We start from the raw sequence: 26,804 nt of genomic DNA, 5'->3' as shown, positions 1-26,804 counted from the left end.
GTGAGAAAGGCCATTCCAACCATCCATGGATATCTTAACAATCCTCCCGTTTCAGTTGTTTCCTAAATAATTCCAGGGATTTTGCTTCCATTACTCTCTCAATGTGCTTGTGAAGAATATCAACCTTGAATTTATCTTTTGCTAGTTTCTCCTATTCTTGCAGTTGATTTACCAGGTTTACTATTTCATGCACCTTTAAAAAGGAACATCTCAGACACGCTAAGACATTCAAGTCTTTCTTCATAACTCAGTGCATGAGACTGGGGACCAACCACTTAGTCCTTGCTGCAACGCCTGAATGTTAAATTCTCATTACCAAGAAGCAGAGAAAACATAGTACTCATGGCGTGATTGACCAGAACACTCTATAAAAGATTCATCACAACTTTCTCCAACATCTGTTCTACTGCTTAGCCATGCAATTCTTTTTTTTGGCTTAAATTTTATTGCTCTGCCCTGATGGGCTATAGAATCCCTACAGTGCAGAAGGAAGCCATTCAGCTCATCGAGCCTGCACCGCCAACATTTCCACCCAGGCCCAATTCCTGCAAATGAATTTATTCTGCTGACACTCCTGACACTAACACGCAATTTAGTATGCCCAATCCATCTAACCTACACATCTTTGGACAGATGAAGGAAACCTGAGCACCTGTAGGAAACCCACGCAGACACAAAGGGGCCCAATGCCGGAACTGAACCCGGGTCTCTGGTGCCGAGAGACAGCAGTGCTAATCGCTGTGCCTGACACATGCTGGACATTAAGTTTTATTTAAGGACTAAAGAGCTTGTCTCAACTTCCTTAGTTATTTCACAACCAGTCATAGGAAGGAAAACGCAACACAAACACCCGACATGCAACACTTCAACATCAACTGTCATTTTTGGTAACTTTCATATCCTGTCCAACTGATTCTATATCTGCGAAGTTTTGTTTGATTTTCACTTCCCTTTCAACTTTGGCATCTACAAATTTGAATAACATGCCTTGAGTTTCTGAATCAAAGTAACTGATGTAAAATAGATACAGCAGTGGTCCTAGTACCAAGCCTGAAGTCATCCCACTCTGAACTCTTTCAGCCATACATCTAGCCTCACACAACTCCTCTAGCAAGAATCCAATGTTTTCTACTCTTCAGCCAGTTTCAAATTCGTTCTTCTAATGTATTCTAAATTGCCAGAGTTTAAACTTGGCCTATGCCTTAAATGTGGAACTTTATTAACTGCATTTTGAAGGATGAGGTACATATTTTGTGGTGTTCCCCTAGAATTTCCTTGGGCTATCAGTCCCCAAAGAGATCTAGATGGTTTGTCAACAAGACTTTTTTTTAAAAATTTGATTTATTATTGCACATGTGTTAGTAGAAAGAAGTCTCACAACACCAGGTTAAAATCAAGCAGGTTTATTTGGTAACAAAAGCCACTAGCTTTCAGAGCGCTGCTCCTTCGTCAGGTGAGTGGGATTTCAATTCACAAACAGGGCATATAAAGACACAAACTCAACTTACAAAATAATGGTTGGAATGCCAGTCTTTACAGGTAAAGAAGTCTGAAAGTACAAGCAATGTGAGTGGAGGGAGGGTTAAGCAGATTAAACAGATGTGTATTGTCTCCAGCCAAGACAGTTAGGTGAGATTTTGCAAGCCTGGGTAAGGTCGTGGGAGAACTTGGCTATCAGTCCCTGTTCAGCGACTCTGCCATCTACGCTATCTACATGCACACCAAGAACAGGAAAATTGAGAAACTCGGTATCAGCACCAACAGCAACCAAACCTCCCCCAGTACCACAGTAGAAAACAGTACCATTGCAGGGAAGTTCATTGAAGTGTGTAGTCCAACAAATTGACAACCAGATGAAATCAAAGTTCTCAGCTGAGGGCTCAGTTTCTGCCCCTCCACCAAAATAGATGCCAAGTCCCACAGCAGACACAGGAATTCAGCAGGTGAATGAGGCTGCAGGAGTTCTTCCACAAACCAAGAAGCCAACAACGAACACAATGAGACAGGCAACGAACCAGAACAGCCGACAGAGATCCACAGTGCAGCAACCGAAGACGAAAGTATCGAATTGGACTCCTCCGGAAAGCCACTACCCTCGACTTCACACATGTGCCCAAGCCGTTAGGGGGTGCATCAATGCCAGATTCATCAGCCACACTCGAGACAGCCCCGAACACCACCCAAACACAATGCAATGTCATTCCATGCTCTCAAGACCAACCGCAACATTGTCATCAAACCAGCAGAGGAGGGGCCATCCTCATATTGAGCAGAACAGATTACTGCAAAGAAGGGCACTGACAACTGCACAACGAAGAACACTACAGTTACCCGCAGATGTGACCAAAAAAAAAAAAATCGGTCAACTCAACAGACCGACCCAGACCTTTAGAGCACCCTGTGCTCTCATCCCACGTATTTCCCGCATTGGAGATCTCTATATCGTATCCCGAAGATAGACAAGGCAAACACACCCGGCTGTCCTACTGTATCGGGCAATGGGACCTGTGAGAGAACCCTCCAGCTACGTCAAGGGCATCTTTAAACCCATTTATACAAAGAACCCCCAGTTTCCTACAGAAACTCAGCACACATGGAGCAGTTGAACCAAGAGCTCTCCTCGTCACAATGGATGGCTCGGTGCTCTACACCAGCATCCCCCACGACGATAGCATTGCTGTAACTGGCTCACTACTCAATGCTGCCAACTGCCAATTTCCAGATGCAATTTTACAATTCATCCGCTTCATCCTAGACCACAATGTCTTCACTTTCAACCAATTCTTTATCCAGACACACAGAACAGCCACGGGGACCAAATTCGCACCTCAGTATGCCAACATCTTCATGCACAGGTTCGAACAAGACCTCTAACCAATGCTATACACTAGATACATCGATGACATTTTTCTTCCTTTGGACTCATGGTGAACAATCACTGAAACAACTATACGATGACATCAACAAGTTTCATCCCACCATCAGACTCACCACTGACTACTCTCCGGAATCAGTTGCATTCTTGGACACGTGCAATTCCATCAAGGGCGGTCACCTCAGCACTTCGCTGTACCGCAAGCCCACGGATAACCTCATGATGCTCTACTTCTCCAGCTTCCATCCTAACACGTTAAAGAAGACATCCCCTATTAACAAACCCTCCTGTATACACAGGATCTACTCAGATGAGGAAGATCACAATAGACACTTCCAGACACTGATAGATGCCCTAAGAACAGGATATGGCGCTTGACTCATGGATCAACAGTTCTGATGTGCCACAGTGAACGACCACACTGACGACCTCAGAAGACAAAAATGGGACATGGTGGATAGAATACCCTTCGTCGTCCACTACTTCCCCAGAGCGGAGAAGCTATGTCATCTTCTCCGGAGCCTTCAACATGTCATTGATGAAGACGAACATGCCCACATCCCCACTTCTTGCCTTCAAACAACTGCACAACCTCAAAACAGACCACTGTCTGCAGCAAATTACCCAGCCTTCAGCAGAACAGTGACCATGACACCACACAACCCTGCCACAGAAACCTCTGCAAGATGTGCTGGATCATCGACACGAATGCCATCCTCTCACGAGAGCACCATCCACCAGGTACACAGTAGATTCTCTTGAAACTTGGCCAATGTTGTCTACCTGATACACTGCAGGAAAGGATGTCCTGAGGCATGGTACATTGGGGAGATCATGCAGATGCTACGACAACGGATGAACACCGCACAATCAGGGAACACTTCAGCGGTGACGGACATTCGGCCTCTGATCTTCAGGTAAGAGTTCTCCAAGGCAGCCTTCACGACACACGACAGCGCAGAGTCACTGAGCAGAGACTGATAGCCAAGTTCCGCACAGACATGGATAGACTCAACCGGGATCCTGGGTTCCCACTATCTGTAACCCCCATGACTTGCCTGGGCTTGCAAAATCACACTAAGTGCCCTGGCTGGAAACAAGACACATTTCTTTAACTTGTGTTTAACCCTCTCTCCACTCATACTGTCTGTACCTTTAAGACCTGTAAAGATTCACATTCCAACCATTATGTTCTAAATTAAGTTTGTATCTTTATATGCCATGTTTGTGAACTGAAATCCCACTCACCTGACGAAGGAGCAGTGAGCGCTCTGAAAGCTAATGGCTTTTGCTACCAAATAAACCGGTTTGATTTTAACCTGGAGTTGAGAGACCTCTTATAGAAATTATCGCAGTCCAGTGCCAGCATTTCCACATTATGCATTAATATACAGTCTAAAGTATTGTTTCTTGCACACTACATAGACAAAGCATACTGTACATTGGGAAGGAAAGGAGAGAGTGCAGAATATAGTGTTACAGTTATAGCTAGGGTGTAGAGATACCTAATGCGAGGTAGATCCATTCAAAAGTCTAACAGCAGCAAGGAAGAAGCTGTTTGAGTCTGTTGGTATGTGTCCTCAGACTTTTGTATCTTTTTCCTGTCAGAAGGTGAAAGAGTATGTCCGTGCACATTGGGTCACTGATTATGCTAGCTGCTTTTCCAAGGCAGTAAGAAGTGTAGACAATGTCAATGGGTGGGAGGCTGGTTTGAATGATGGACTGGGCTTCATTCACAACCCTTTGTAGTTTCTTGTGGTCTTGGACAGAGCAGGAGCCATACCAAGTTGTGATACAGTCAGAAAGAATGCTTTCAATTGTGCATCAGTAGAAGTTGGTGAGAGTTGTAACAGACATGCCAAATTTCCTTAGTCTCCTGAGAAAGTAGAGGCATCGGTAGGCTCTCTTAACTATAGCATCCGCATGGAGGGAACAGGATAGGATGTTGATGATCTGGACACTTAAACACTTAAAGCTGTCAACCATTTCTATTTCGTCCCCATTGATGTAGACAGTGGCATGCCCTCCACTATGCTTCCTCAAGTCGGTGACTATCTCCTTTGTTCCAAAGTCATATCAACCACTGTGCACTAGCTATTCACTAACTGTTTATCTTCAATTATTTTTACCATTAATCAGAAACTGAACTGGACTAGCCATATAAATACTGTAGTTACAAAACTAAACCAGAGGCCCAGAATTCTGCACAGAGTAATTTACCTTTTGACTCCCCAAAGCTTGTCTGATATCTACAAGGCACAAGTCAGGAGTGTAATGGAATACTGTCCACTTGCCTAGATGAGCACAGCTCTAACAATACTCATAAGCTTAACACTATTCAGGAGCACCCCACTTGATTGACACCCTACCCAACACCAACATTCACTCCCTCTACCAAAGTGGCAGCATTGTGTACTGTCTATAAGATGCACGGCAGCTTCTCACTAAGGCCCATTCGACACAGCCTTCCAAGCTTGCAACCTCTACCATCTGTAGTCACCTGCAAGTTCCCTTCCAGGTCCCACATAATCCTGACTTGAAACAATATCACTATTCCCAGTGTCACCTGATCAAAGTCCTGGAACTGCTTTCTTAACAGCATTGTTGGCATACCCACACAACATGGACTGCAATGTTTCAAAGAGAAAGCTCACCAGCTACCTTCTCAGGGGCAAATGAGGATGGGCAATAAATGCTGGCCTAGCCAGTGACAGCCACAAGCTGCGAACAGGTAAAGAAAAAAAAAATTGAAGCCTAATTGAAGCCTAAAATTGAAGAGGAAGTTTGATGAGGACTTGTCTGTTGAGGTAGTATGGGCGGAGATTAGAAATAGGAGAGGAGAGGTCACCCTGTTGGGAGTCTTTTATAGACCTCCTAAAAGTTCTAGAGAGGTTGAGGAAAGGATTGCGGAGATGATCCTGGTTAGGAGTGAAAGTAATAGGGTAATTGTTATGGGGGATTTTAACTTTACTAATATTGATTGGAATTGTTATAGCTCTAGCTCGTTAGAGGGGTCAGTTTTTGTACAAAGCGTGCAGGAAGGTTTTTTGACTCAGTATGTAGACAGGCCAACTAGAGGTGAGGCTATATTGGATTTGGTGTTGGGAAATGAGCCAGACCAGGTGCTAGACTTGGAAGTTGGTGTGCATTTTGGTGATAGTGACCACAATTCGGTTACGTTCACCTTAGTGATGGAAAGGGATAGGAATGAACCTCGGGCTAGTGGTTTTAGCTGGGGGAAGGGTAATTATGAGGCTATTAGGAGAGAATTAGGAAGCATAGGTTGGACTAGGAGATTACAGGGACTGGGAACGTCTGAAATGTGGAGTTTTTTCAAGGAGCAGCTACTGCGAGTCCGTGATAGGTATGTCCTTGTCAGGCAAGGAGGAATTGGTAGGGCTAGGGAACCGTGGTGCACCAAAAAAGTTTTTTCGTTGGTTAAGAGGGAAAAGGAGGCTTATGTTCGGATGAGACGTGAGGGCTCGGGTAGTGCACTAGAAAACTTTAGATTGGCTAGGAGGGAGTTGAAGAGTGAGCTAAGAAGGGCTAAAAGAGAACATGAGAAGACTTTGGCTGATAGGGTTAAGGAGAATCCTAAGGCGTTCTATAGGTATGTTAAGAACAGAAGGTTGGTTAGGGCAAGATTAGGGCCAGTTATAGACAGCAGAGGGAAGTTATGTGTGGAACCGGAGGAGATTGGAGAGGCATTGAACCAATATTTCTCTTCGGTGTTCACGCAGGGGGACATGGATATAGCTGAGGAGGACACTGGATTGCAGGGGAGTAGAATTGACAGTGTTGCAGTTGATAAGGAGGATGTGCTAGATATTCTGGAGGGTCTGAAAATAGATAAGTCCCCTGGTCCGGATGGGATTTACCCCAGGATTCTCTGGGAGGCAAGAGAAGTGATTGCAGAGCCTCTGGCTCTGATCTTCAGGTCGTCGTTGGCCTCTGGTATAGTACCGGAAGATTGGAGGTTAGCGAATGTTGTCCCATTGTTTAAGAAGGGGAACAGAGACTTCCCCGGGAATTATAGACCGGTGAGTCTCACTTCTGTTGTGGGCAAGGTTTTAGAAAAAATTATTCGGGATAGGATTTATAGTTATTTGGAGAGTAAAGAATTGATTGGAGATAGTCAGCATGGTTTTGTGGCGGGTAGGTCGTGCCTTACTAACCTTATTGAGTTTTTTGAGAAAGTGACCAAAGAGGTGGATGGGGGTAAGGCAGTGGACGTGGTGTATATGGATTTTAGTAAGGCGTTTGATAAGGTTCACCATGGTAGGCTTCTGCAGAAAATGCAGATGTATGGGATTGGGGGTGATCTAGGGAATTGGATCAGGAATTGGCTAGCGGATAGGAGACAGAGGGTGGTGGTTGATGGTAAATATTCATCATGGAGTTCGGTTTCGAGTGGTGTGCTTCAGGGATCTGTTTTGGGGCCACTGCTGTTTGTAATTTTTATTAATGATCTGGATGAGGGTATAGTTGGGTGGATTAGTAAGTTTGCTGATGACACCAAAGTCGGAGGTGTGGTAGATAGTGATGAAGGGTGTCATAGTTTGCAGGAAGACTTAGACAGGTTGCAGAGCTGGGCCGAGAGGTGGCGGATGGAGTTTAATGCGGAGAAGTGTGAGGTAATTCACTTTGGTAGGAATAACAGATGTGTCGAGTATAGGGCTAACGGGAGGACTTTGAATAGTGTGGATGAGCAGAGGGATCTAGGTGTATGTGTACATAGATCCCTGAAAGTTGGGAGTCAAGTAGATAAGGTTGTTAAGAAGGCATACGGTGTCTTGGCGTTTATTGGTAGGGGGATTGAATTTAGGAGTCGCAGCGTCATGTTGCAACTGTACACAACTCTGGTGCGGCCGCACTTGGAGTACTGTGTGCAGTTCTGGTCCCCACATTATAGGAAGGATGTGGAGGCTTTGGAGAGGGTGCAGAGGAGGTTTACCAGGATGTTGCCTGGTATGGAGGGGAGGTCCTATGGAGGAGAGGCTGAGGGATTTGGGGTTGTTTTCGCTGGAAAGAAGGCGGCTAAGAGGGGATCTTATTGAAACATATAAGATGATTAGAGGTTTAGATAGGGTGGACAGTAATAGCCTTTTTCCTCTGATGGAGAAATCTAGCACAAGGGGGCATGGCTTTAAATTAAGGGGTGGTAGTTATAGGACGGATGTCAGGGGTAGGTTCTTTACCCAGAGGGTGGTGAGGGATTGGAATGCCCTGCCTGCTGCAGTTGTAAATGCGCCTAGTTTGGGGGCGTTTAAGAGATCCGTGGATAGGTTTATGGACGAGAAGGGATTGGTTTAGGTTAGTGGGTCATTGTTTTGTAACTGGTCGGCGCAACATCGTGGGCCGAAGGGCCTGTTCTGCGCTGTAATGTTCTATGTTCTATGTTCTAATAGGTTGAAACTACTAATGTCTGTTTCATCACCTGCTGATGATGGAAACATTATCCTGCTTCCAATGTAATGATGCTTCTCCAATGTCTACTGATCCCTCCATATAGGATCATTAGTGCCTCACAAATCCATCTCAAGTTCCTCTCAACACACCCCCTGATGTGGGCTTATTGGTTTTAAGCATCAAGACTTCCATTTCATTTATACTGGCTTGTTAATTTTACTTGGATTAATTGTTTGGGGAATGCATCTTGTTTATGGCTTGGGAAGAGTGAATTTAAATCATCTCAGAATACTTAATTAAAATCAATAAACGAACCACGAGTTTGCATTTCCTTTCTCTTTTGTCTCAAGAGTCCCAGGATGGCTCAGTGTCTAAGCCTGCATGTTGGTGTGAATTGATCAAACAGATCAAAGATCCCCCCAACAAAGTCACATTTATAGATCTAGGCCATTCAATTTTTTTCAACTTAATTATTTCTTGCCTAATGCTCCAAGGATAGATATTTCATTGAAAGCTGGAGCAATCTTTTGATTTTATTATTTTTGACAGGCTAACATATGCATTACCATGAGCAGAGAGGTCAATAATCAGAGGATATGGATCTGAAGTATAATATGCAACAGTATTGGAGGGGAGTTGTGAATTTTTGCATCCTTATGGTGCTAACCGTCTGGAACTCACTGCCTGAAAAGTGGTCAAGCAAAAACCTTTGGCACATTTAAAAAGGTGTTTTGATCTGCACCCAAAATGCTGTGATCTGGTGGGCTACAGACTAACACCTAGAAAGTGGGGTTAGGCTATGGGGAGGCGATGGCCTAGTGATATTATCGTTAGACTATTAATCCAGAAACTCAGCTAATGTTCTGGGAATCCAGGGATTGAATCCCACCACGACAGATGGTGGAATTCAAATTCAATAGTGAAATACCTGGAATTGAGAATCTGCTGACGATCATGAAACCATTGTCGATGGTTGAAAAAACCCATCTGGTTCACTAATGTCTTTTAGAGAAGGAAATCTGCTGCCCTTACCTGGTCTGGCCTACATGGTGATTTCGGAACCACAGCAACACTGTTGACTCTCAACTGCCCTCAGGCAACTAGGGATCAGCAATAAATGCTGGCCCAACCAGCAACACTCATGTCCGTGAATGAATAAATAAAAACCTTTTCAGCCGGAACAAACATGATGGGCTGAATGGCCTCCCTCAGAGTCATTGGGTTTTTATGATTGACAACAAGCAGGCTGACTAAATCAAGAATTTTTTATCTGCGGTGAGTTTCCTTTCACCAAAAAAAAAAGCAAATCAAGTTATGTAATTTGGTTGACTGGTCCCTTCAGCCTGCCCAACAAGTAAAAAGATGGTGCTCATCTTACAGATTTTTTTTTCAGAAAATGTTAAAAAAAGGTGTTTAAATGTCTCTTAAAATGCTCATGATTTCTAATCAAATATTCAAGGTATTTCTTCCTCCCCACTACTTTTTTTAAGTCACTACATGTCATATTGCTCAAGGGCCAAAGGATTAAATTGCAGTGCTAAATTTATAAGGTACCACCGTGCAGTGTGGGAACCGTCTGCATAATGCAGCCACACAATTTCTGTGAGGGAAAACAAACAAAAGCACATAACCATATTCCTTATCAAACACTGAAGCCCTTGTCAATTACAGGAAGAACAGGAAAATTCAAAATGGCTTACCAAGTGAATGGTATGGCTGGGTTTATGTTGGAACACTTCATCATCATCCTCACCATAGCTCAATGTCAACGCTGCATATATTATCAAAACAGTTGTAGTGATCCAGGAAAACACAGCCGAGGCAATCATACTGTTCACCTGGGAGATTGAATTCAAAGAATTCTGTATAAAGAGCAGAGCAATTCTAAACACTATTGCATGTTATTAAAATTGCTAGAATGTACAATTTCTAGCCTTAATAAAAACCTGGAATTTTGGAAGTGTTAAAAATAAAGATTTAAGTTAACACTTCCATTTAGTTTTATTTGGCTTAAAAGTTACAGCATAGTACGGAGGTCAGGATTAACAGCATAAAGAGTAATTTAAAATTCAGAATTTATCATGTTGATTTACAAATACTATTTGTTGAGAAATTAGTTCCTAAATATTGGTTTCAACACCACTGCGTCTATAATTTACAAGTCAGACAGAAGTTAGTGTAGAAGAGTTACTTGAGGCTGCTGCCAAATGTGGTAGCAAGTGGATGATTTTAAAAAGGTCTTGCATTAGAAGCCTGAAAAGTAGATGGGGCAAAGGATTAGGTTACACCCGTGGAGACAGTCAGAACCAAATATCAGAAAATGATGGAAATATTCAGCAGGTTAGGTAGAATCTATGTGGAGAGTGAAACAGAATTAACTATTCTGCTCTATGACCTTTCTTCAGAACTGGGAAAATTGGAGATGGACTTAGTTTTGAGTAAGGGCTACATGAAACAAAGGCAAAAGGTCTGCGTGAGGGCGAAAAGTCAGGAATTTTTCTCCCTTTAGTTTTTCATGGGATGGGGACATCACTGGCAAGGCCAGCATTTGCTGCTCATCCCTCATTGCCTTTTCTGGAGTCACATGTAGATCAGAATGGGTAAGGACATTTGTGAACCAGATGGGTTTTTACAACAACTGATGATAGTTTAATAGTCACCATTACCATCCTTGAGACTTATCTTATGTTCCAGATTTATTAATTGAATTTAAATTCACCAGCTGGCCTGGTGGGATTTAAACCTCTGTCCCATTAATGCATGCCTATGGATTACTCATCCAATGACATTAGGGGGAGATAGTGACGTAACGATAAAGTCCGATTGAGAGAAGATTGAATTAATGGAATCAAAGAGGACATGATGGGTCAAGAAAGAAAAAGATGTGGCTGAAGCAGGCACTGATTCCCTTTCTTCACCTTCCACCCCATATTGAACAGGTCATTTTCCACCATTTCCACCAAGTGCAGCATGCCACCAGTAAACACATCTTCCTCTCCCAGCTTTCCAAAGGGACTGTCTCCTCCACAATATCTTGACTCACTCCTTCAATCACCCCTAATACCATTCCCCTTCTTATGACACTTTTCCATGAAGACATGGAGAGGTAATACCTGCCCCTCCGCCTTCTCTGTCTTTGATATCCAAGGACACAAACACTCCTTCCTACCAAGTGAAGCAGCAATTTATGTCTTGTTATTTCAATCTAGTCTGCACTACTCAAATGTTCAGTACAAGCATGACTGAGCTTTTAATTTAAACCATTTTAATTCTTCCCCCTTGCTCTCACACTGACGAGTGTGTTTTTGGCCTGCTGCACTGTTCCAGTGAAGCACAATGTAAATTGAGGGGAGCAGCACCTCATTTTTCAATTAAACACTTTGCAGTCTTCCAGATCCTTCAACATCTCTACTTCATTTTTGTTCCCTTTGCTTGCTTTGGTTTTTAAAATTTCAGTCAGCAGCCCTCTGGCATCCGCAATACCCTGCTTTCAGAATATTAACCACTTGCTTGTTTCTAACTATGATATTGGGCTGATCCAACAGTTTGATGCAGAGGGCCTCTAATTTACTTGATACGGTTGGACACAATAACAATTGCTTCAGATGGTGCCTCTCCCTCTAGTCACCAGTTTTCTTATCCTCGCCTTTGCCACCACTACCCCTGCCACCACTTCCTTACTCATCATCGAAAGACAGACACTTTGCTAGAGTACATATCGTAGGTGTTGATTGATCTCCAGGACATCAAATGGACTTTGAGTGCATAGACTGTGGGAGCAACGCAGTCTTATAAATGGGAAATTTCCTCAAACCCACAGACGCATCCATTCACCCATCCAAAAATGGAAACTGAACAAATCACTGTTCTCAAAAAAGAGCTCAAGATCTGAGCAACCTGGTAAGTATCAAAGTCTTAGCATATCCAAAATGACCCCTCAAGATTCAATGAGGGTGAATTTTAAGAAACACCACTATTGTCTACTATAATTTTCAAAAGTAAAACCAAATGCCACAGGATTTGTTACTTTGCTTAATACTTTGAAAATATTCCACTGACTCAACGTATCTACCAATCCCAATCTAAATATGCTCAGTTCTTCATGAAGGTGGGACAGAAGGTGACTCTTTATAAAGTCTTGGGTGTCCAAGCACATTGGCAAAGTTAAATGAACAGGTCACCAATTAACTCTCTCAACCAAGTTCACTCAACTGGTATTTAAAAAGGATGTACAAATGAATAAGCAACCTTTTAAAAAAAGCTATTTTTAGTGAATTTTATGCTGTTTCAGGTGATATCACCTAACATACCGTTTCACATATGATGGTATTAGGGATTTCACCCCCAAAAACAGACTTACAAGAATAGGATTCTTTTTCTGAGAAGAAAATAATGCCAAAACTCCTGGAACGGCCATTGCCTGAAAAAAAAACAAGTAAAATATTTCAGAGTAAAGAAAATGTTTGATCATTAGTTTTTTTAAATCCACAAATCAAAGTCATATTTAAAACTTATATTAAGAGTTTTATTTCAAAGTAAATTCTTTTGGATTTACCGTGCCAGTCCAGATGGGTATTCTGGTTCTACTGAGTGCTGAACTTTTCCTAAAGATTGTGTCCATAAAGCCAGATACTACACACACAGCAGCACAAGCTATCTGCAGAAATCCCAGGATCACCATACCACGCTGATTAAATATGAAGTATCTGTAACGTGCCATTGTCTGAAAACAAAAATAGGTGGGAAAAATAGCCAACAGCCTCAGTGAAGTCAATAATTTTAATATCTGTAGGTTGAATCAAAGTGATCTTCAACTCACAGCCTAGGAGGGGAGAGGAGAGTGAGTGTTGGGTTATACACCATGCTTATTTACTTAGACATTAAGTCTCACTGTTTTCATTTAGAATCAGCAGGATGATTATTGCATTCCAGAACAAATTATCAAAGCACTATTGAATAGCATAGAACAGGATGAGGCCATTCAGTCCATCTACTCTGTATAGTTCATTCAAACAGATATCCAATTATTCCCATTGGCTCATTCTTTAAGTTCCAATTTCCTTTTGAAAAGGTACTATTAAATTTCTTTCCAGCACTTGTCAGACAAAATCCTAATCACTCACCATATTAAAAAAAAAGTTTGTCTCTCACATCAATTTCATTTTTTTGCTGATCATCTTAAACTGGTTATTGGCTTTTCTTTATTTACTCTGGCTCAATTCATGATTTTAAACACTCTGATCAAAACTCTTGGTTTTTTTAAAAAAAGGAAAGTACAAGTTTCTTCAGTCTCTTGACACAATTGTAATCCTTCGTCCCTGGAACCACTCTAGCAAAATTTTTTCATAACTTCTCTGAAGTATTCACATCCTTCCTGAAGCATGGTGCCCAGAATTGAAACTAGTAACTCCAGCTAGAGACAAACTAGTGTTTGACAGATTTTGTGTGATTCTTATCGTTGGGCTTTTACGTTACTATTTATAAAGCCAAGGGTCGATCCACAGGCGTATTAACCTTCCTTTCCATCTTCAAATATTTCTGCACCAACAACCTCGGATCTCTCTGTTCTTGCTCCCCCTTCAAAACTTAGGTAGCACCCTTTCCCCAGTTGTCCTACCCAAATCCATCACTCATGTTCCTGCACTGAATTTCTTTTGTCACTTTTTCACTCATTCCACCAACCTGTTTATTTCCTCTTGAAATCTAATACTATTGTTCTCAGGTCTTCTATAAAGTTCAAAATTCTGTCTGACCACAAGTCATTAATATATATCAAAGCAGTAGTGGTCCTAGTAATGAAGCTTGGGGAATACAACTCCATACCTGTCCAAAACAAAACAGCTTTGTAAAGTAAATGTTGCACTAACCAGCACTTGGGTAGCACTTTTAAAATAGCAAAATGGCTTAAAGCTCTTTAGAGGCATAATAAAAAAAAGAGTACCAAGTCAAAAGGAGAAGAGGTAATCAAATGCTTATTCTGAGAACTGGACTTTTAAGGAAGATCTTAGAAAGGGAGATAACCTTGTCAGTGATTGAGAACATGGGAATAGAGAAGTCTTGGGGTATGGCAAGAACCAGGTAAACATGGATTTTATTTAGAGAGGCACTTAGAAGCCAGTGAGTTCAGACAATAAATTATTTATTGAGAAGCAAGATGGACAGGAAAAGGCAATATGCTCAAAACAGAAAGTACCATAGGAGTAGAAAGAGAGGGATCAAAGTTTGGAGATGAGGATGACACTGCCACTGTGGTATTTTTGACAGAACATCTAGTGGAAATAGAACGGGACAGGGAATTTCAGTAAGGCTCGAAGTGCTGTGAAATCAAGTACAATAAAGGATAATGGATGGCGTGGGCTTTGTTCACAAGTGAAGAGATCCTCTGGTGAGAAATTCAGAGGAGGAAGGCACCGATGGATCTGCTGAAAAGCCAATGGAAGGTAAGACACGGGTGCATTGAGTAGGACAGGAAGGTGATTATAATGGCTAGTCCCGAGAGGCACTTGGGTAAAATGATTAGCAAGGGAGGGGAATGGGGTGTAGATTAGGTTGCTGCTTGCAATACTATAAGAAATAGCAGAAGATGATCCAAAGATGCTAAAAAAAAAGTACCAGACCAAGCTAGAGACCAAGGCTATCCATATAGACCCCAGCTGACTATGGTAAGGTCTGCAAGATGTAATGGACTAGAAGATGAAGGCATGTGAAATTGCCAGCTCTAATGCACCCCTCCCTGATGAGCTCAATGCATTCTATGCCTGTTTTGAGCAAGAGGTCAGCAAGAGCATGCACTCCACTCTGGAAGCCCTGAATGCTGACCCCAGATACAGGTTCAGAGCAGCTTTTTCGAAGGTCCTCCTCTTGAGATGTTGCAATTGCAGGACAATGCTGATTGTTTTATTGGAATATCTTGATTTACTGAGATCAAAAACTATGCAAGTTATGACTACTATATATTTCATAGAAGGTCATAGAGTCATAAAAGGTTTACAGCATGGAAACAGGCCCTTTGGCCCAACCTGTCCATGCTGGCCCTTTTTTCAAAAAAAATAAAACCACTAAACGAGTCCCAATTGCCTGCATTTGGCCCATATCCCTTTATACCCATCTTACCCATGTAACTACATAAACACTTTTTAAAAAAGACAAAACTGTATTCACCTCTACTAATACACCTGCGTGAAAAAATTGCCCCTCTGGGCTCTTTTGTATTTCTCCCCTTAAACTTACAGGTCTGCACATTTAGATCAGGAGAAATACAATAAGCAAGACTGCCAATTTACAACTTGAGGAATTGCTGAACAAAATCTCAAAACACTTGTAATAATCCCAGAATCCTGTTTAACACAACAGAATGTGACATTGAGTCACTGTAAACCAATAATTCCTGTTACACTGTCACATTTCAATGATGATCATACTCATCCGCATCAAAAGTCAGAATTGGTACAATCTAAGCCTTGGATTTTATTTGTTCTTCATTTGTGTCACATAGGAAGACTAGTTTTATAATTGCCATGCATTTTTCAAACAAGTTTCCAAGCTGCTGTTTTATTTTACAGGTTGAGGTCAATTATACCTAGCTCATATCAGGGTTTGAAAAGTGGGAACTTTGCATGTGCAGATGCTATTTTTAAGATTTTTTAAAAAAAGATTCCCTTCTCAAGAATTACAAAGCCAATGCGCAAAGTGGACAAGGCAAGCCTTTAATCCATCTCCTCGCTTGCTCCAAAACCAATCTGAATTGAATCCAATTCATGGTCCCCACTAGACACAATTACTAGAACCCCAAGCTGACAAGAACAGGCATTACACTTGATCCTACGCTTGATCTTGACCAAAAGGCCAAGAAGTGATGCACATGCACCACGGATAGGTGTGTACTCAGCACATGGATTTCAATTATTTTGGTGGCCCGAAGAGGTTCCACTTTTATGTAAAGTGACTGCTGTCAGTGCAGGAAACCAATATGTGAAACAGCAGAAACTGCGTGTGAAGTCATATAAACTCTGAAATCAGCACATTCAAATGTCATGAAGCTGTGGGCTAGCTATTTGACAGCTTGAGTTACAGTTCAGCATCCATTATTCAAATTTAGGACCACAGCCAAAATTGTTTCACTTTAATGACAGCTAATTGAAGAATACTACAATTTAGAGACTTTTAAGAAATGAATGTATATGGTTTGTGTTGAAAGATGGGTGCCGAAGACGCAACCTAGGGAGAAATCTTTCCTGTGCAAATATAGCACATTGTGAACAATGTACCCAATTTGGTACTTCTCCCTCCTTTATTTACACAGCAGTTAACCTGAAAATTAAATTTCAGGGAAAATATATTTACTACATGAATGCAATCTAACTTTAGTTTCGACTTAAAGTCTGCAGATACTGTTTTAATAGTAAACTGAGATTTAACAGTCAAGTCTCTGTTGAGTCCCTGGTTTCAGTGACATTTATATCACCAAATTCATACTTAATTTTTGCTGAATGTCACAACTGAAGCAGGTGTGCTGATAATCCCAGGGAGTGAGACAGAATGATTTGGCACAGCTGTCTTCAGGAACTCACCATTTGGGGAAATTACAGCACAAAAGAAGAAGTTGGACAATTCTGCAGGAATACTAGAAGACACTTAATTTTCTCACAAATGTCACATCTAAAGTATGTAGTGAAATGTTAGATTACATGTTATTTATTATTTGATTTGATTCAATTTAAATGTTAGCTCCTCCAAAATGTGGTGTTTTGGGTCTGTTTTGTGTAGTATACAATTTTAAACCATTGGGTTTAAATTAGAGACTGCTCTCCAAGTTTCAAAAGGGAAGGAACTAATCCTTCTATAAAAGGATTTATATTAATGGCAGGAACAGTGAGATTTTAAGAAGTGTTAATACAGCATCTTGACAGGCAGGCATAGTTTCTATGGCATTAGCTATAATTCATCACATGTTAACTCACTGCTGGGTGTGGACATCTCATGTTCATAAATTGTCAAATAGTTACAGAGTCAGGTGTAAAAAACACAAGATAATTATTGCTTAGCTCTGGAATCCATTATAAAGAAAGCATGTGTACCACAATTAGAAAATTGTAAAAGCCATATTAAATTTTAACACAATTTTCCATTCCTACAAATTCATTACAGCTCTTTTAAGAATGCAACAAGCAGGGTGGGTGAAGGAGGACCAGTGGATGTAATATATATTGATTTTCAGAAGGTGTCACATAAAACGTTACCACACAAAGTAAGAATTGACAGTGTTGGTAGTAATATTACTTTAGTGTCACAAGTAGGCTTACATTATTCCAATGCCAGTTCAGATACACAAAGAATTTAGCATGACCAATGCACCTAACCAGCACGTCTTTCAGACTGTGGGAGGAAACCAGAGTACCCTGAGGAAAACAAAGCAGACACAGGGAGAACTTGCAGACTCTGTACAATGACCCATGCCAGGAATCAGACCTGGGTCCCTGGCACTGTGAGGTTACAGGGCTAACCACTCTGCCAACATGCCACCTCTTATAATAGCAAACAAGTATGTCAAGATAAATGGATCATTTTCAGGTTGGCAAACTTTAACTAGTGGAGTGCCACAGGGAAAAGTGCTGAGGTTAAGTGAGTGGAAAAATATTGGTCCACATAGGAAATAAGTTTATCCATTGCAGTGGGAAGAATAGGAAAGCAAAATATTTTAATGGAGACTTTAGAATGCTTTTGTTACAGAAGGATCTGGGTATCAGAAGACATGAAGTACAAAGAGTTAGTATGCAGGCACAGTAGAAGACAAAATTACAAGGGAAATGGAGTACAAAAGCCTTGCTACAATTCTGCATGGCATTGGTGAGACTAACGTCTTGGTCTTCTTCAAAATAAAGGATGGGATATACTGTGAACTGCTGCCATTCACAGAAGGTTCACCAAGTTGTTTCTTGGAAGAAATGGGTTCGTTATTAATTCATAGGATGTGGGCATCACTAATGCCTATTCCTAATCACCCTCAAGGTGGTGGTGGTAGTAAATCGCCTGCTTGAACCGCTGCAGTCCATGAGATGTAGGTGTACTCTCAGTACAGTTGGAAGGGGGAGGGAGAAAGGAGTTCCAGAACTTCGACCCAGCAACAGTGAAGGAACAGCAATTTATTTCAAAGTCGGGTTGTCGAGTGGTCACGCTCCCACGTATCTGCTGTCCTTGTCTTTTAGATGATAGTGGCCACGAGTTTGGAAAGTCTGTTTAAAGTAGCCTGCATCTTGTCAATGGTACGCACTGCTGCTATTATGTGCCGGTGGTGTAGGGAGTGAATGTTTGTGGATGGGGTGCCAGTCAAGTGATCGGCTTTCCTGGATGCTGCTGAGCTGCCCGAGTGCTGTTGAAGCTGCACTCATCCAGGCAAATGCAAAATATCCCATTATACTCCTGACTAGTGCTATGTAGCTGGTGGACAGGCTTTAGGGAGTCAGGAGGTAAGTTAGTCACTGCAGGATTCCTAGATTCTCACCTGGTCTTGTAGCCAAAGCATTTATAAAGCAGGTGTAGCTCAGTTTCTGACCAATATTAACCCCCTTGATGTTGAAAGTGAGGGATTCAGTGATGGTAATGCCATTCAATGTCAAGCGGCAAGAGTTAGATTCATTCTTGTTGGAGGTGGTCATTGCCTAGCACTTGTGTGACACAAGTGTTACTTGCCACTTGTCAAACCCAAGCCTGAATATTGTCCAAGCCTTTCTACATTTGGACATAAGAACATAAGAAATAGGAGCAGGAGTAGGCCATCTAGCCCTTCGAGCCTGCCCCGCCATTCAATAAGATCATGGCTGATCTGTCGTGGCTCAGTTCCACTTTCCTGCCCTCTCCCCATAACCCTTAATACCCTCTCTTATCATGGACTGCTTCAGTACCTAAGGAGGAGTTATGAATGCTGAACATTATGCAAACAGCAAACATCCTCACTTCTGACTTTACGATCAAAGGAAGGTCATTAAATGAACACTTTTCTTCTAACTTCTGCAGTGATGTCATGGAACTGAAGTGATTGACCGCCAACAAATACAACCATTTTCCTTTGTTGTGGACATGACTCCATCCAGCAGAAAATTTTTAATCCCAACTCCCACTGACTCCAGTTTTGTTGGGGCTCCTTGATGCCACACTCAGTCAAATATTGCCTTGATGTGAAAGTCAGTGACTCTCACCTCACCGTTAAGAGTTCAGCTGTTTCATCCATGTTTGAACCAAGGCCTTGACGAGGTTAGGAGCCGAGTACCCTAGCATAACCAAAACTGAACATCCCTGAGCAGGTTATTGCTAAGCAAGTGCTGCTTCATAGCACTGTTGATGACCCTTTCCATTGTTTTACTCAGTGTAGACTGCTGGGGTAGCAATTGGCCAGAATGCATTTGTCTTGTTTTATGTGTATATGACATATCTGGGCAATTTTCCAGCTTGATGCCAGTATTGAAGCTATACCGAAATAGCTTGGATAGGGATACATTAAGTTCTGAAACACAAGTCATTTAGTACTACTGTTGGAATATCGTCAGGGCCCATAGCCTTTGCAGTATCCAGTACCTTCTGATGTTTCTTGATATCATGTGGAGTGAATTAAATTGTCTGAAGACTGGCGTCCAAGGTGTTGGGAACCTTGGTAGTAGGCTGAGGTGGATCATCTACTTGGTAGATCTGGTTGAAGATTGTTGCGAATACTTCAGCCTTATCTTTTGTATTGATGTGCTGGGCTTCCCCATCATTGAAGATGGGGATTTTTATAGAGACTCCTTTGGTGAGTGGTTTAATTGTCCTCAACCATTCACAACTGGATGCGGCAGGACTGCAAAGTTTAGTTCTGATCTGGTATTTGTGGAATTGCTTAGCCTTATCTATCACCTGTTGTTTATGCTGCTGTGCATGCAAGTAGCCCAATGTTGTATCTTCATGAGGTTGACACCTCATTTTTAGGTGTGCCTGGTGCTGCTCCTGCATACTATTCTGCACTTTTCATGAAGCAGGGTTGATCCTATGGCCTGGTGGGAGATTCCCAGGTCATGGGGGAATATGCCAAGTCATCAGGTTACAGTGTGGTTGACGACAATTTTATTGCTGCGTCATGGTTTCCTAGTCAAGCTGCTAGATCTGTTCTAAATCAATCCCATTGAGCTAGTGACAGTGCCACATAATACGATGAAGGGATTATGAAGATGGGACTTGGCCTCCATAGTGACCAAAGCGTGGTCCTTCTGACTGGTTGTTTCATGAGGAAATGTTGAGCAGGTTGGGCTTAAACCCATTGGAATTTAGAAGAATGAAAGGTGATCTTATTCAAACATATCAGATTCTGAGGGGGCTGAGAGGATGTTTTGCCTCACTGGGGAACCTAGAACTAACTTCAGAATAAGGTGGCACCTATTCAAGACAAAGAGGAGGAATTCCTTCTCTGATGGTTGTGAATCTTTGGAATTCTTTATCCCAGAAAACTACGGAGGTGGAATCTCCACATATAGTCAAAGCTGAGCTAGACAGACTTTTGAACTATAGGATCAGGAGTTTATGAACAGCAGGCAGGAAAGTGGAGTTGAGGCTGGATATTGATTAGCAGAACGCATTTTGAAGGGAGGGACTGCCTACTTCTATGTTATGTTCAACTGCGATGCGTGATTTCATTTATACGAATCGTAATTGAACTTGAGAGGAAAAAGCACCCTTATAAATTAATGCCTTCATGTCATTTCATTGTAGTGTTATACATCCTAAGACTACAGAAACTTAATGAAAAAACAATTACTGTACCATTAGAGACTGTTTAGATGAACGTGTTGAGCTGAACTACAAGAACCATGTGGCCTTTTAAACAGTTTAGTTGTTTGCATTTGGGCTCTGTCTGACTTCCATCTTTCCTTCCTTTGGATAGTTGCCCAGCTTGTATATTCAAACTCATTTAAGATGGCAGCACAAGCCACATTGTTAGAAGTTAGATGAGATATTGTACCCAAGACTTTTACTCACAGGCTCTGTGCTGCATGCATAAACCAGTTTGGTGCAAAAGAATTAGACATTAAACAAAGACTTTCACTGACAGGCTGTATGCATAAACCATTTTAGTATAAAGAACAAATGATAATATAGCCTTTTGCTATACTTACCATTTCCAAATGAACTCACTGTAAGGTTTGCAAGTTTATTTTGTTCTTTATTAGTGTCACAAATAGGCTTATATTAATACTGCAATGAAGTTACTGTGAAAATCCCCCTAGTTGTCACATTCTGGTGTCTGTTCAAGTACACTAAGGAGAACTTAGCATGGTCAATGCACATAACACGTCTTTCAGACTGTGGGAGAAAACTGGAGCACCTCCCATGCAGACATGGGGAGAACGTGCAGACTCTGAACAGACAGTAACCCAAGCCAGGAGTTGAACCTAGGTCCCTAATATTGTGAGGCAGCAGGGTTAGGCTCGTGTGCAATTTTGGGACCCTAAAGTTTCAATGATGGCAATGCTAAACATATACATACCTCACAATTTAAACAGTGTTACTGGCAAGGTTAAAAACTCTACTTGCACTGTCACAGCGAAGCATCTCACCACATAAAACAATTTGAGGACTTATATAGCCCAACAAGAACATCTTCTATGTCTCACAAGCCAACAATTAACTAAGTGACCCCCCTCACCCGCCCCTTGTCATTAGGAACAACAGCCAGCGCAGACTCAATAGTGCCATGGGATCAAACACATCATCAAATGTTTAATGTTTGGGTAATACCTTTTTTTAAAATCGTAAAAAGATAAAGGTAGACAGATAGATGTAAATATTAATAAAATAACCATTTACAGCACAGTGGTTAGCAATGTTGCTTTACAGCACCAGGGATCTAGGTTCAATTCCAGCCTCAGGTTACTGTCTGTGAGGAGTTTGCACATTCTCTGTGTGTCTCCATGGGTTTCCTCCCGGTACTCTTGTTTCCTCCACAGTCCACATGATGGTTAGGTGGATTGACCGTACTAAGTTGCCCCTTAGTGTCGGGGGGGGAATTAGCAGGGTAAATATGTGGGGTTACAGGAATAGGGCCTGGGTGCAATTGTGGTTGGTACAGGCTCGATGGCCAAATGGCCTCCTTCTGCACTGTAGAAATTCTATTCTATGGTATGTTGCACTGAACTGTTCAATGCAAAGTATTTAGAAACTAGAGTGATTTCTGGACAGCATCAACTGTTTATAAATCAAAGAATCCCTACAGTGTAGAAGGCAGGCATTTGACCCATCAAATCTTCACTGACAACAATCCCACCCAGGCTGTAGCCCTGTAAACCCACAAATTTACCCTGCTAATCACCCTTGACACTAAGGGGCAATTTATTATGGCCAATTCACCTAAGGTACATCTTTGGACATCAGGGCAGCTTTGGAGCATAGCGGTTAGCACTATTGCTTCAGAGACCTGGGTTTGATTCTCGGCTCCCGAGTGTAGGGTGTCGAAATTTGCTGATGACACCAAAATTGGTGGAAAGGCAAATTGTGCAGAGGGTGGTGAGAGTCTACTGAAGGATCTAGATAGGCTGGGCGAATGGGCCAGGAAATGGCAAATGGAATTTAATGTTGGCAAGTGCGAGGTGGTCCACTTTGGTAGGAATAACGGTAGGAAGGATTATTACTTACGTGGAGAAAAACTGCAGCAGGCGACGGTGCATGAGTCGCAAAAACCCAGCTTGCAGGTGCAGCAGGTGGTCAGGAAGGCAAATGGGATGCTGGCCTTCATCGCGAGGGAGATTGAATATAAAAGTAGGGAGGTCTTGCTGAGGCTGTATAGGGCATTGGTGAGGCCGCAGCTGGAGTACTGTGTGCAGTTTTGGGCGCCGTACTTACGCAAGGATATTTTGGCCTTGGAGGGAGTGCAGAGGAGGTTTACTAGGCTGATGCTGGAGTTGAGGGGGTTGAGCTATGAGGAGAGGCTGAATAAATTAGGCTTGTACTCGTTAGAGTTTAGAAGAATGAGGGGAGATCTCATTGAGACGTATAAGATGATGAATGGGATGGATAGGATAGAGGTGGAGAGACTCTTCCCGCTCAGAAAGGACAGTAGGACTAGGGGGCACAGCCTCAAGATAAAGGGGGGGCGGTTTAGAACGGAGTTGAGGAGGAACGTCTTCACTCAAAGGGTGGTGAATCTCTGGAATTCTCTGCCCGTTGAAGTGGTGGAGGCTGCCTCGCTAAATATTTTTAAGACGCGGGTTGATGGGTTTTTGATAAGAGAGGGGATTAAGGGTTATGGGGAGAGGGCGGGAATGTGGAACTGAGCCACGACAGATCAGCCATGATCTTGTTGAATGGCGGGGCAGGCTCGAAGGGCTAGTTGGCCTACTCCTGCTCCTATTTCTTATGTTCTTATGTTCTGTCTGTGCAGAGTTTGCACATTCTTCCCATGCCTGCGTGGGTTTCCTCCCACAGTCCAAAGATGTGATGTCCAAAGATTTTCCAGACGTCGCTGGATTCCGGGGAAGTGCCGGAAGATTGGAAAGCAGCTAATGTTACGCTGTTGTTTAAGAAGGGTGCCAGGCAAAAGGCGGGGAATTATTGGCCGGTTAGTTTAATGTCTGTTGTAGGTAAAATGTTAGAATCCGTCATCAAGGAGGAAATTGCGAGGCATCTTGAGAGGAATTGCTTGATAGAGCAGATGCAGCACGGTTTCGTTAAAGGGAAGTCGTGTCTGACAAATTTACTGGAGTTCTATGAGGATGTGTCTAGGGCGATGGATAGAGGAGAGCCGGTGGATGTGGTCTTTCTTGATTTTCAGAAGGCGTTTGACAAGGTACCTCACAGGAGGTTATTGCAGAAAGTCAGGGGACAGGGAGTTGGGGGTAGGGTGTTAGTGTGGATAGAGGATTGGTTGTCAAATAGGAGGCAGAGAGTGGGGGTCAATGGGTGCTATTCGGATTGGCGGATGGTGACTAGTGGAGTGCCTCAGGGGTCGGTGCTGGGGCCTCAGCTATTTACCATTTATATAGATGATCTGGAGGAGGGAACCGAGTGTAGGGTGTCGAAATTTGCTGATGACACCAAGATTGGAGGAAAGGCAAATTGTGCGGAGGGTGTGGAGAGTCTACAGAAGGATCTAGATAGGCTGGGCGAATGGGCCAGGAAATGGTAAATGGAATTTAATGTTGGCAAGTGCGACGTGGTCCACTTTGGTAGGAATAATGGTAGGAAGGATTATCACTTACGTGGCGAAAAACTGCAGCAGGCGACGGTGCAGAGGGACCTTGGGGTCCTTGTGCATGAGTCGCAAAAGCCCAGCTTGCAGGTGCAGCAGGTGATCAGGAAGGCAAATGGGATGCTGGCCTTCATAGCGAGGAGGATTGAATATAAAAGTAGGGAGGTCTTGCTGCGGCTGTATAGAGCATTGGTGAGGCTGCAGCTGGAGTACTGTGTGCAGTTTTGAGCGCTGTACTTACGCAAGGATATTTTGGCCTTGGAGGGAGTGCAGAGGAGGTTTACTAGGCTGATGCCGGAGTTGAGGGGGTTGAGCTATGAGGAGAGGCTGAATAAACTAGGCTTGTACTTGTTAGAGTTTAGAAGAATGAGGGGAGATCTCATTGAGACGTATAAGATGATGAATGGGATGGATAGGATAGAGGTGGAGAGACTCCTCCCGCTCAGAAAGGACAGTAGGACTAGGGGGCACAGCCTCAAGATAAAGGGGGGGTGGTTTAGAACGGAGTTGAGGAGGAACTTCTTCACTCAAAGGGTGGTGAATCTCTGGAATTCTCTGCCCATTGAAGTGGTGGAGGCTACCTCGCTAAATATTTTTAAGACGCGGGTTGATGGGTTTTTGATAAGAGAGGGGATTAAGGATTATGGGGAGAGGGCGGGAATGTGGAACTGAGCCACGACAGATCAGCCATGATCTTATTGAATGGCGGGGCAGGCTCGAAGGGCTAGATGGCCTACTCCTGCTCCTATTTCTTATGTTCTTATGTGCGGGTTAGGTGGATTGGCCAAGCTAAATTGCCCCTTAGTTGCCCGGGATGTGTAGGTTATTAGCAGGTAAATATGTAGGGATATGGGGATAGTACCTAGGCAGGATTGTTGTTGGTGCAGACTCGATAGGCCAAATGGCCTCTTTCTGCACTGTATGGTTTCTATGGTTCTTATTTGCCTATGTACTACAGAACTCCTACCACAAAATGATTCAACTCGCTGTTTTTAATCCACTCTGCCACCACCAGATTCCTAAATGTAAATAAAAGGGACGGGAGGCATTGAGACTTTTAATAACTGGATGTTATTTGTTCTCCTCCAGAGACTTTTAATAACTGGATGTTGTTATTGGTCCTCCAGTCAGGCATAAAAAGTTGCATGAAAAAAAAAACAGCCTTGGGACGGTCACCACCTCAAAATTTTCAAAAAGTATTCCAAGAAACAAAATCCTGATTCATGCCTCTCTCTCTCTCTCTCAAAGCCTGGCTCTGCCTCACCCACAATCCAATCCCTGTGAATCCTGGACTCTTACCCCGGGGAGCGCGCGCCTTTCCTCCTCCTTCCCCTCCAAATAAACTCACACATCTGGAACAAAGAAAACTCGCCTCAAAAAAAAATGTCCAGGTCCAACACTTTCCCAAACCCACCTCCCCGGTGCAGTCCCGAGGAACAAACCGCTACCTTCACTCCCATGTATCAAAAAGTAAGTAGCTAGACAATGAGCGCACGAGCGCGGGCTGACTTACCACATTTTCAGCAATTCCTTCCAAATTTCATCAAAGTTTGTTTCTAATAGTTAAAATAAACAAATTGTCTGCTTTCCCCCCCTCTCAGAAAAGCCGAAGAACTTCTCCTGTGTGGCAGCACCAAACGTGTCTCTCTCAGCCATTAAGTCGACTCCATTGTCAAGCTTTCCCTCACAGGTGTAACCGGCTCAACAGGAACACCTCAGCTCATTTTAACCCTGTCCAGCCCACCAAGCAATCTAATCTGCCTCCCACTCCTTGCATTCTCTCATTTCTGCGTTGTTCCCTTGGTTAATTTGACTTAGTTTATTTGGTTGGTCAAAAGATTGATTTCTGGGTTACCTTCTTGTTTCTTTTAGAAGGTGAGCAGAAATGATCTGCTACCCATACATTAGCTTTAAAAGTGAATTGTGATTTGTCCCAGCCATTTCTCACCCTTGTTGGTAGTACCGCTGTTTTTTGTATTGAACTCAATTAACGTCTTAAAGTTTACTGAAAGTAAAAGTTTTAAAGTTTATTTATTATTGTCACAAATAGGTTTACATCAATACTGCAATGGGACATTTCACAGTGATTTCATTGCAGTGTAATGTAAGCCTTACTCATGATTAATAAATAAACATTAACTTTAACAATGAAGTCACTGTGAAAACCCCCTAGTCGCCACACCCATAGAATTATAGAATAGCATCTCTACAGTGCAGAAAGAGGCCATTCAGCCCATCGAGTCTGCACTGACCACAATCCCACCCAGGACCCATTCCCATGACCCTGTATATTTTACTCTGCTAATTCCCTGA

General features: G+C 42.6%; 1 protein-coding gene and 1 pseudogene across 2 annotated transcripts in view; both read right to left on the bottom strand.

The window, feature by feature from the left end:
• The window catches only part of LOC145346682 (uncharacterized), a 37,507-nt gene extending 11,351 nt beyond the window's left edge, over positions 1-26,156 (bottom strand). The window contains exons 1-4 of one of the 2 annotated variants that reach the window (XM_080194278.1): positions 26,005-26,156; positions 12,840-13,007; positions 12,645-12,704; positions 9,985-10,122 (exon numbers count right to left, since the gene is read on the bottom strand). In XM_080194278.1, coding sequence (XP_080050404.1) covers positions 9,985-10,122; positions 12,645-12,704; positions 12,840-13,004 — 363 coding nt within the window. In that variant the 5' untranslated portion in view covers positions 13,005-13,007; positions 26,005-26,156. The remainder of the gene's footprint in view (positions 1-9,984; positions 10,123-12,644; positions 12,705-12,839; positions 13,008-26,004) is intronic. The other variant, XM_080194287.1, reaches the window with a different exon arrangement.
• Positions 15,933-16,141, bottom strand: LOC145351082 (U2 spliceosomal RNA; annotated as a pseudogene).
• Positions 26,157-26,804: the final 648 nt, after the last annotated feature.

Source organism: Carcharhinus amblyrhynchos, chromosome 1, assembly GCF_965287045.1.
Source record: "Carcharhinus amblyrhynchos chromosome 1, sCarAmb.v2.hapA, whole genome shotgun sequence".
NCBI classification, from domain to species: domain Eukaryota; kingdom Metazoa; phylum Chordata; class Chondrichthyes; order Carcharhiniformes; family Carcharhinidae; genus Carcharhinus; species Carcharhinus amblyrhynchos.
The sequence above is the reverse complement of the archived record's forward strand: the minus strand, read 5'-3'. Positions and strand labels throughout refer to the sequence as shown.